This window comes from Crocodylus siamensis, chromosome 2 (assembly GCF_052110815.1).
Source record: "Crocodylus siamensis isolate JL-2025a chromosome 2, ASM5211081v1, whole genome shotgun sequence".
Taxonomy (NCBI): domain Eukaryota; kingdom Metazoa; phylum Chordata; order Crocodylia; family Crocodylidae; genus Crocodylus; species Crocodylus siamensis.
Window position 1 is genome coordinate 49589648 of NC_143396.1, and position 11318 is coordinate 49600965.

The window sequence follows — 11318 nt, forward strand, 5'->3', positions numbered from 1 at the left end:
TCTCTACTCCTCATGGTCTCAGCATTTGAATGTCTGTACATGCAGCTCTGAGTAATTTTCTTTACCAGGGCTAAGTACAGACAGTCAAAAAGCCCAAGGCTGAATCAGTTCAATCTTTACAGGTTAGTCTAAGCTGCATAAATTGAACCAATAAACAAGTGAACAGACATTTACTTTCGATTCCAGAAATGCAGCCGCATGCCTGCCCAGGCCAGAAGCCAGGGGGCAGTAGAGGACACGTCTCTGCTTGCCTGGAGCAGACAGCTTGGGCCAAGCCTAGTCCATCTACTCTGTGCAAAGCATCCTGGGATGCTGGGGGCCTGTGAGTTAATTTGAATCTGGAAGGGATCTGGGACAGAAGTTCAATAAACCAATTTAACCTAAATCAGTTAAGTCTGATACCACATCCATCCAGGTTTATCTAAAACCAGTTTTGGCCATTTTGAAAGTGGTTTGTGTACACTGAACTTCTGTTGTGTTACAGATTTGAACCAGTTTCCAATCACTTATACCAGTTTGTGTTTAATTTCTATCCCTAGCCTAGGGTAACAAACCTGGGAGAATTCTCCCAGGTTGTTTGAAAGTATGTATGTAGCCACAGTTCCAGCCTCCAAGAGCATGTCAATGCCATCTAAGAGCTTTACTAGGAAGCACTGCAATGAAGCACACCACTTCTACTTGTTGCATGCTGCAACCTGAAATGGAGTTAATGTGGCTTTCATTAAGATGGCCATGCTCCAATACAGGAAGGAACCAATACCAGGGCAGGAAGGAACTGGTTAGCATGGACCCAATGCCACATTTTCTTGGTTACACTCCCTCCATTTCAGTGGGTAGCAGGTTCAGACCAGGCATGCTATACACTACCATGGCATTCCTGAGTGGTCCACTAATGATGCAGGTATTTACAAGCTAAGACAGAGACAACGGCTAGGCAAAGGCATACAGCACATAAAGTACAAAATATGTTTTAAAATAAGTAAAAGTACTCAAAGTGACCCCTATGAAGCTTATTAAAGCTATGCAAAGCAGTTATACACCATTTTAAAATACTACAAAATATTTTTAAAACTGAAAACTATGGACAGCTGTTATAACCAGAGAGAAACTGGCAACTCTTCTTCCAATGTGAGCTAGAGTTTGTTGAGATGTATCAGTTCTTAGGTTCTGATTTTAGTGTGTGCATATGCATATATGTTAGCTTGTTTAGGGTAAGCTCACACTCCCTGCACATGCACATTTCCAAATAGTTCTACTAACCATAAAAGGTAAAAATTTTTTTAAAAAAAGGTAGCTAAGTGGTGATACATTGAGTAAGACCATTAGTAATTTAAAAAACCCCACGTTAACCTATAAAAAAGACAGTACTCCTTAGCTGTTTATGGATCTTTTCATCACTTCCACTCTTACCACAAAGAACAAATTTAAGCATCCTTTACTGGCCCCCATTCAAGGCCAAACTGAAGGCACATGTGGGGAAAAATGAACAAAGAGGGATCCAGGACAAGAATCATGGGTGGAGGAAGCAGAGAGCAGAATATATGTGAATATTTAGGGAAGACGATCATTATGAAGGACTTTACAGATGAGGGAAAATTCTTGTGCTCAAGGTGGTGGAATACAGGTAGACAGCCAGATGAAGGGCAGGCAGCCAGATGAGAGCAACAAGCATTGATGATGATTTGACTATTGTGTGTTGACTGGACATGGATCATGAATGGTGTGAGCACCTGGGAAGCTAAGGGGGAGCGGGGGGGGGAGATACAGTAATCTGAATAAGATGAGTTGATGGATGAAGGTTTAGTTGTAGAGAGTAAACAAAAAAGATCAGAACTCATAAATCTTGAGGAGGAAGAAAATAAAAGCAATTGGACACAACCTGAATGTGTGTGACAAAGATTACCACCAATTCCCTAGTCTGAGAACCTAAGTAATGTTCTGATTCAAAGCCATGATACAGATACTAAAATTGGTTTAGCTGCAACAGTGGTAGATTTACCCCTGCCTGAAGTGGGACTAATTTGTCATGCTTTCAAATATCTGCTTTTCATTGCACAGCCTATTTGCTTCTAAAGAGCTGCCATGCTATAATTTGTGATATGGGCGGATCAGGGCAAGCAGGGCAGCCACCCCACTTCGGCTGCAAGTGCGGGGGTGCATGAGCTTTCTAAGCTCACCAGCTAGTTGGTGCAGGCACTGGCCAGGGCCCCTGCCTTCACACAGCTCCAGAGCTCAAGGGGTCCCTTTAATTAGGAGCTATTTATCATAGTGTGAAGATAAATTGCATAGACATCCCCCCAAAAAAGTTATTTTGTTTCTTTTTTTTAAATATAAAAGTAGCGGTGGTTTTCCAGACGTGAACCAGTAAAGGGTGTACACTAAGGGAAAAGAGAGTTTCCAGATTATTTTTTTTTAAACTCAGCTGTTATCGCTAAACTATTTGCCTAAAAATGTGCTATTCCATCTGTATTATTGCATTGCTAAAAAAGGTAAAAGTAACTCACATTAATAATGCTTCTGGTATTATTCCATCAAGGGGGGCCATTGTATTTGGATCTTCCTCTTTGACTCAGCCTAACAGACAGTGAAGCAGCTAAGAATCAAGTCTACCAAGGAGGTTGAGAGCCAGGGTTTTCAGGCAACTTGCTTTCCTTCCCTGATCCTATCTTTGGAACATTTTATTTTTAATGTTTTGCAGCAGGAAAATGTTCCACTGGAAAACTTCTAATCAGCTTCAGTGCTTTGGTACAAACCTGACCGGGAGTCTGTGATGAAGATTGTAACTCCAGACCACCTGTCTTACCACACTTACTACTCAAATGCCACACTGACCTTCAGTAAACCATTGCAAACATGAGGCTGCACTCTACCACAGATTGCTATCCTGTTTCTTTAAAAAAAAATGTTTTGCCTTTTAGGTCTGTCAGTGGAAAGAAATTGTGTTCTTCCTGTGGGCTTCCTCTCGGAAAAGGAGCTGCCATGATTATTGAAACTCTTGGTCTTTATTTCCACATTCAGTGCTTCAGGGTAGGTTTTTATTATTATTTCTCTGGCTGATGAAAAAGATTTCAGTAACTGTTTTCTATTTTTAGATACTTATCCAAACCAGATCATTGACTCTGACGCTGAGGTTTTCCTGTCACATAGGGCTCAGTTCAAGAATTCTATCTCAGGTGGTAGACACCCAAACAAATTAATATGTGGCAAATCGGGTTGTTCTGACTCAAAGGCATGATACAGATCCTAAAATTGGTTTAGCTGCAACAGTGGTAGATTTACCCCTGCCTGAAGTGGGACTAATTTGTCATGCTTTCAAATGTCTGCTTTTCATCGCACAGCCTATTTGCTCATAAAGAGCTGCCATGCTATAATTTGCTTCAGGTTTATGCCTCAAGCTTTCCCTCCCTCTGTCCAGAGTCTAAATACCAATAAAATCAATGGGAGTGATTTAAGTTTTCACATAATTTTTTAAGTGAAAACTTCCAAGTTCAACCCTCAAATATTAACCTGCTCTAAAAACCTCATATTAGGCTGCAGGTGTGCTTTTCCTTTTATCTCATACATGACTCATGAAATGAGCATCAAAGCATTAGAAAGAACTCAAAATAGCAAAAGAAATCCCATGCCATAAACCTTTTCCTCTGTCTTCTTCATCATTCAATAGTGTGGCATTTGTAAGGGACAGCTGGGAGATGCAGTAAGTGGAACAGATGTCAGGATTAGAAATGGTCTTCTCAACTGCAATGATTGTTACATCAGATCCAGAAGTAAGTATTTTAAGATTATTGTTTGGTTGTTCTTATTCCACAATAAATCCTAGCTTCAATCTTGCTACAATTTAGTTTCTTTTTTGGAAGCAACTTATATCTTTACTAATTTTGTATCTGTTCATATACTGCATAACAATATCAAGCTGTGGCACCCATCATTTGCCATCAAAACCCCCAATACCAAGCCATTTTGATCCTTATGAAAAGGAGTTCAGGAAATGAAGAGGAAATCCTCATGAAAAGGAATTCAGAAATGTCACTCTTTAATTGTCAAAAGACTTTATTTCCAGCAGTAGGATCTCTGAGCAGTCCCAGGCTTGCCATCCTTTTCAATGCCAGCATGCATGTTGTCTGCATGGATTAGGAACAAAGGACTGGAAGAGGCCTTCTGACCATTAAGTCCAGTCCCCTTTATTTACAAGTGACCACTGACCCAAGAATTCCCCAAAATTGCCACTTCAAATCCTCACACAATATCCAAAATCCCAACAACACCCTACAGCTCACTTTACGTAGAAGCAATGCTCTGCCACTTCAGTGACAAGTAAGTAGTTGTTAACATATAATAATACCCAGGCATGGCTTTCTGTCTTGTCCATTGGGGAATGTAGGTATTGCTTAGTGCTCAGTCTGGACCTAATTCAGATTTTGTTGCCAAGTAAGTATGCATGAGATTTGTAGCAAAGATGATTTAAGCTGATAGTTGTAAATATTTTTCCAATCATAAGGGCCAGAGAAACACTGGCACAAGCTACTGAGGGATATTGTGGGATCTCCTTCATTGGAGTTTAAGCGCAGGTGATAGAATATCTCTTGCTGACTCCTGGCCTACATTATCTTCAATGTTTAAGTAGCGAGGGGGTCCCTTTAACAGAGCTTAGTGCAGCTCGCTTCCAGTCAAGCACACACTGCCACTGCTGCAGCCACAGCCACCAGCCCCCCACACAGTGCCATGACTGCCTCTGAAACACTGCAAGAGCCCCCCTAGCTCCATGGGCTAGATTCCCGATGCAGGCGTAGTTGCTGGCCCCCGATGCAGGCGTAGTTGATCTTGCCAGAGGGTTGGACTAGATGTTCTCATGGGGTCCCTTCCAGACTTGTGTTTCCAAAACTTCTTTCAAATTCAGATTCTTCTGCTGGTGAATTTTAACACTTTTCTTTGCTTTCTCATCTCCCAGCATATGACAAGAGATATACTAACACGTATACCTCAGTACTTCTCTCTGTGACAGCATGGGACACAGAGAACGGCATAGAATACCTGTCTGCCTAGTCATGGGGGTTGGGGTTGGACTAGATGGCCTGTGGAGGTCCCTTTCAGCCCTGCTTCTCTACTTCCCTCTGATCTGCAATACTAAATACTACCAGGAATATTCTGAACATGCTTGCAATTGATTGGACTAAATACAAGATTCTCTTCCTTTATTAACTATTCTCCTCTCTCTTCCTTAAAAATCTCTGGCTTTAGTAATAGGAAATAAAAGCTCTGGCCCACTACTTGCAAAATATATGCTCTAATTACTGAGCTTAGAAAAACTTCCATACTATTGGAGACAGAGGGCACTATTGGACAACCTCTCATTCATCTGCGCAAATGCTTTTACTTCTGTTGAGAAACTTCTTAGCAGCTGTGTTCTTTTATATCAAACCAAGCAAAATTAACAGATTAGAAATAACTACATATCTGTCAGCTTGAACCTGCAAACCCTTACTTGTTTGGGTGAAGATATAGCCCTAAATTTATATATTTCTTAATACATAAAAATCAGAAGAGAAAAATACAAGTGAGATTCCCCAGCATGCCTTTTTCCTGATTTTTTTTTAAAATTATGTTTTGGAGAGTGAGGATTTGAGCTCCCACATTTAAAGAAGAGGGCACAGTTGAATATTTGTTGTCATTATGTGATGCAGCAGTTCTTTTTTACTGTAGTGATAGTGCCAGAAAATAGAGGATAGACTTGCCTATCATAGTGATATCATTTGTTCCCCTGGGATTTACATTTCTATCTTTTCACTCTGCAGTCATATTTTCCTGCATTTGTAGACCACCTAACAAAGTAGGATCCAGGTCCCTAATGGGGGCCCCTAGCTGTTCTGATAATACACCGTAAAATGATGGAGTTTTGTGGCTTGCCTGCAAACATTTGTGTTTAAGGGGGAGTTGCTATTTCGTCTGTTCTTTTCATGTAATCTTTGAAATACTACTTTGGTTCTGCATAAGTTCGAGAAAGAGAAAAATACTTAAAATAAATAGTTAAAGGGGGGAGGTTGATTTTTTTTATTTTTTTTGTTTCCCTGAACTGGTGATGTATTTAATCTATTGCATGGCTGTGTGTTTAGCTTTTTGTGAGGTGGGTTGTGTTTAACTGAAATTGCAAGGGCAGTTTCTGAGGGGGTGCAATATTAGTACTCTTAACAGTCACTTCTGGAGGCACAGAGCATGTCTACATGTGCAAATACTCCTGGGTCAGTTTACTCTAGAGTAAGTTACTCTAGAGTAAACTGATGACCTGGGCAAACATCTACGAGTGCAGGGATGTGGGAGCAGATTTGCTGTTTGTGGCAGCAATCTACTCCTGCCCCCACTGGCTCTGCACCAGCCCCTGCACCAGCCAGGGGGAGCTGTAGGCTCCTTCCGGGTGCTAGCTCAGGAGTTGGCAGAGAGTAGGGGGCCAGGAGGCAGCTGTCTTCTCAGGGGCTGGGACATTGCTTTCTCCTCCAGGACCTGCCTACTGCCAGTGCAGGCTGTGCCACTGGAACCGGGGCAGGGGCAATGTCTCCCTGCCCCAGCAGGAGGGGGTTCCAAGTCCTGCTCTGCTATGACAATCACAGGAAATCCTTATCTCTCAGCTCAAGCTGTGCAGTCATGGAGCTAGGGCTGGGAGATCCTTAGCTCCCAGCCCGTGCTCGGTGGTTGTGGGCCAGGCCTGAGAGATCCTTGTATTTTACAGGTAGCAAATTTACTCGCGATTAGAGCACATTACTGTGCAGTAAGCATATGCGTGTGTAGACAGTGGTGCTTACTGCTCAGTAATTTGCTCTAATCTCAAGTAAAGTGTTTTGTGTAGACACGCCCACAAATTCCAATTGATCACTTGTGAAAAAAAATACTTGATCACAGTTTTTTCCTTCCCACCCACTCCATTTGCCCACATCCTAAAACCCACCTGGTTCTGCATGACTAAGTTATCCTGAGTCAAAGGCTGAATTAAACAACCGTATTGTAGGTAAGGCTTGTGGCTACTGTTGAAAAGCATCTGTGTGAGAGGTGTTTATCTAAAATTTTAAATTATTTTCTTTCATGTCAAATATACAAACATAATGAAACGAATGAAACAAATACCTAGATGACAAATACTTCAAAAAACAAATAAGTTAGCCTGTGAAGGCAGCTAAGTATCAGGGTATTTTTAAAATAAAAACAACAGAGTTTACAGATACAGGAACAAAACAACGTATAAATACCAGAAACACAAACTATTCTGCTCCATAACATTACTGGTTTAGATGCAACACTGACAAACAAGTCAAAGGTAAAGCAGGTAACTCTCCTTGAACTTGTGTATTTCCTGCCTGGGGGAGGACTGTTTCTGATCAGTGTGTAGTATTCTGTATCATCTAATGCACAATGGGTTCAGCTACTTATGCCCTTAATAGCTTTTGCTTTATTATTCTACCACAGCATTGCCTTTACCATGATTTTTTGTGCAAATTAAATGAATGTGAATGCCAAATAGTTCAGTAATATAATCTTTCAGGCACGAGGGATATATTTTTTCTACGTCTGTATTGTAACTTTTATTTCCGTTAGTGCCAAACTTACATCCTCGCATAGATATAGTGCCAGGGGCATTAAACATGTAAAATTCCTTGCTATGGTGACTTGGAATGTAGAAGGAATATGAAGACAATCCTGTCTATTGTGTTTCAGAAGTAACAAGTGCTCAAGTGTGTCACCCTTCTAACTATTAACATTTTTATTTCTAACCTAGCTGCTGGGCAGCCAACAACATTGTGACATGAATTTAAGTCCTAAAAACTTCCTTCAAGAAGAAACTTTCCCAACATGTCCCAGGGGCTGCCTCCAGACAATCACTTGTAAGAACTCATATCCATGGACTTCACGGTTCTCATCTTATTTCAAAAAGCTCATAGAAAAGGCTGTATGCATAACTTTAAAGCACGATTATTTCCCCCTTTATTATTGAATTTACATAATATGTATGAAGGAGATACTTGGTCATTCAGAGCCTAAATACTATTTTTTAAAAGTTTTCATGTTTTCAGATATGTTAATGATTTAAAATCTGTTATTTTGCTCTTTTGAAAGTAATAAGAAAGTGAAGATGCAATAAACCTATTTTGTTTTAATATATCTAGGAACATGTAAGTTTACAGAAACTTTACAGACGTTCTAGCATATGCCAACTTGAGATGAGAAATCATTTTAAGATAGCATCTAATTAGTACATTTGAAAAACAACATCACAGCAAGTGACTTTCTGTTATTATTGAAACTTTTTTTTTTTTTTTTACAAAGACACTAGTTTGATAATACATTCTGTAATTCTGAAACATTTTGTGTTATATTACCTTCAATGGAGAGGTAGGAGTTATACAAATAAATTATTGCACCTTTAGTTGTAGGGTTTTTTGTTTGTGTATTGCAAGTAATGTTCATTACAAAAGCTTAGTATTTTATCACATAAAGGTTGGAGACTATCATTAAGCTTGGAGACTATATATCATTAACAATTGGAGGTTCCCAGTGGTGTAAGAAACTGTACAGAACTTGTACTGAATAATATGGTACTACCCAATTCCAGAGGTGGGACCTGCGGGCACAAATGGATGAAACTGACTTACTGTATCAACAAGAACTGGGTTGGTGGTTGATGTCTTGGCTTCCCTGTTCTATTGGCTTGTAATTTTCTCATTGCCAGCAGAGTTGTCATAACTTAATTTGTAAATCTTATGAGTCTTATACTCTAAAAAGATTTCACATGACAAAAGTATATATACACACTCAGGCACCTTGGTTTGGGTCCCATCAAGAATCATCTTTAGAAGTTGAACAGTAGCAAATTAGTGCAGCTTAGTGAAGACCCTGAATTTGCCTTCCATGCCCACCCAGCTCTTATTCAAGTCAGCAGGAATTGTGAGTGCACAAGGAATGGAAGACAAGGTTCAGTGTATGCCACTTTGCAAAAAAAAAAATGTTTAAGTACATTTGGATCTGTAGCACTGTTAAGCATTCTTTTGCTAGTGTATACCAACGCCTTCCCGAAAAAGTAGTCAGAACTATGTGTAGGTATCAGGAATGTACCCTAAATTTTAGAAGAAATATTACACTTGTAAAATGCTACAGTGCTGGTTTACTGAATGCACTACGTTGTTAATTCAGCAGCCTGATACAGGAAACAGTTATTTGAACATATCACATTATTTTAACAGCTCATGCTGCAAGTTAAAATTAACCCCCCCCTATTTATTCTGCCTTAAAACAATGATAAACTAAATTAATAGAGAGTCCTTATTGTTTGTGATAGAATATATACACATCCTTTGTCTTTGGTGTGTTAGTAAAAGGAAGTAAAATGGTTATTAGATAAGCAATAATTTTCTTTTGTTATATAGCTAGCAAATATTTATTTAAATGCTAGACAGTTCCTTGCATGCAAGTAGCGTGCTCGTGCAAAAATGCTTTGTCATTGAAAATCTTTATATAATGTTGTCATTTTAAGACATTGTGGCTGTCTAGTAGAAAGTTACACATGATTTCATTAAAATTGTGCCTTAGAAAATGCAAAGCTGTTGCACAGTCGGTGGTGACTTATGGATGCAATAAATCCAAAAAGATGAAGTCATTCCCAGGCCCCAAAGCTCACATGACTTCACATTAGGGTTATTTTTTAAAAAAAAATCAAAAATAAAAAAAATTTGGAAATACACAAGTCCAACATTGTGATTAGCCATTTGCATGATTTACTGTCAAATGTTTTGATAACCTGTATGTTTACACTTGGCATGTCATAATATTTTACTGCAAATAATTCAGACTAAGAGTATTCAAATGACAGGTTTTTATAAAGTACTTTGTACATCTATTTGACTCCATCTATCACATTAAGGATATATGAATATATACTGTCTTCTGGGTTTAATTGTTAAAATGTGACCCGCATTTCTGCATGCTTGTGTGTGTGTGTGTATTTGATATCAGTCATTTACACTTATGCACACTTGTGATTTAAATGTAGATACGTAAAGCAATCACAAGAGTGCACAAGTTTTGGTTGTCACAGAGGTCTCATCTGCTTCTGATGAAGTCAGTGGTTTAAACTGTCAGTGATATTAGCAGGAGCATGACTAGAGCCAAAAAAGCATGTGCAAGTGGATTTTTTATGTGCAGTTTCAGATGCACAAGTGGATCTCTGAGGCCCATTGAAAGTTTGGCCCAGTCTGTCTTTCAGTAGTTTCATATATGCATATTTTAGTGAACCTAATTGTAGGTGCAGCAAATCAAATCAGCATTCTCAAACTACAACACATTTTTCCATGCTGAACAACTAGTCACCAGCGCAGATTGATCCTCAGCATTTTCTAAATTCTAATTGCCAATTGTTTCTATTTCTATTTCATCTGGAGTCTATTATGTGACAGGTTCAGTCAGGCTAAAGCTTAGCTTTTTTCCAGTTCAAACATAATAAGTATATTATATTTCTTGTCATTATCTTTGCAGTTGCAGGAAAAAATGCTTTATTCCATTGAGCTATAATGTAAATGTGTTTGTTTAAAAAAAAGTGATTTACTGTTGTTAAGCAAGTACAATGTATGTAATGTTTTAGATGTTCCAGAAACATTTACTTTCTTGTTGCTTCAGAGAACATGGCTAACTGATGTAACCATTTTGTATCTTTCGCTACTAAACTTCCTGGTGTTTTTCTTTAGTCTTGCTAGGTAGTGTTGTAATGCAGAACATACCATAGTAATGATAAATGACATAAAGGTTGGTAATCCAAAAAGGGGCCCATCTTCTATCTGAGTCCATTCAAGGACAAGAATTACTGTTCTGCTTGGGCTAATGTTGAATACCAATTACACTAATCTTCAGTTACAATATTTATTCTAAAATGCCTCTGGAAATTAGGAAAAATTGCTTAAAATGCAACAGCTTTTATAGTAAATGTATGTTTATAAATAAAACCTTGAATAAACTTCGGTCTGTGTTGATTTTGCTTGTTATAATTAGCTTCTATTATTCTTTGCCCTATCTGCTGAATTGTATAGCGAGTTCAGTATATCTTGCTAGCAAAAGTCCCTGCCATGGGGAAGCGTGCACTGCACTGAGCTAAACCATGCAACAAAAGTACTGAACATCTGAGATGGCTGTCTGCAGGCAGCCTACTGAAATCTGGTTATTACCTAGATAATTAAACATTGTAAAGAGCATGCTGAATGTCTGGCTACAAATGGGCAGAACATTCCCAGTACCAAGCCCACTGAATATAATCCATTTTCTTCAATGTGTTTTGGATCAGGTCCTGA

At 39.0% G+C, this 11318-nt stretch overlaps 1 protein-coding gene across 9 annotated transcripts in view; it reads left to right on the top strand.

Annotated features, from left to right (window-relative positions):
* LIMCH1 (LIM and calponin homology domains 1) overlaps positions 1–10991 on the top strand; it is a 314049-nt gene extending 303058 nt beyond the window's left edge. For all 9 annotated transcript variants that reach the window (XM_090035832.1, XM_090035833.1, XM_090035834.1 and 6 more), the window contains 3 exons: positions 2919–3027; positions 3665–3767; positions 7763–10991. In XM_090035832.1, coding sequence (XP_089891958.1) covers positions 2919–3027; positions 3665–3767; positions 7763–7788 — 238 coding nt within the window. In that variant the 3' untranslated portion in view covers positions 7789–10991. The remainder of the gene's footprint in view (positions 1–2918; positions 3028–3664; positions 3768–7762) is intronic.
* The last annotated feature ends 327 nt before the right edge of the window (positions 10992–11318 follow it).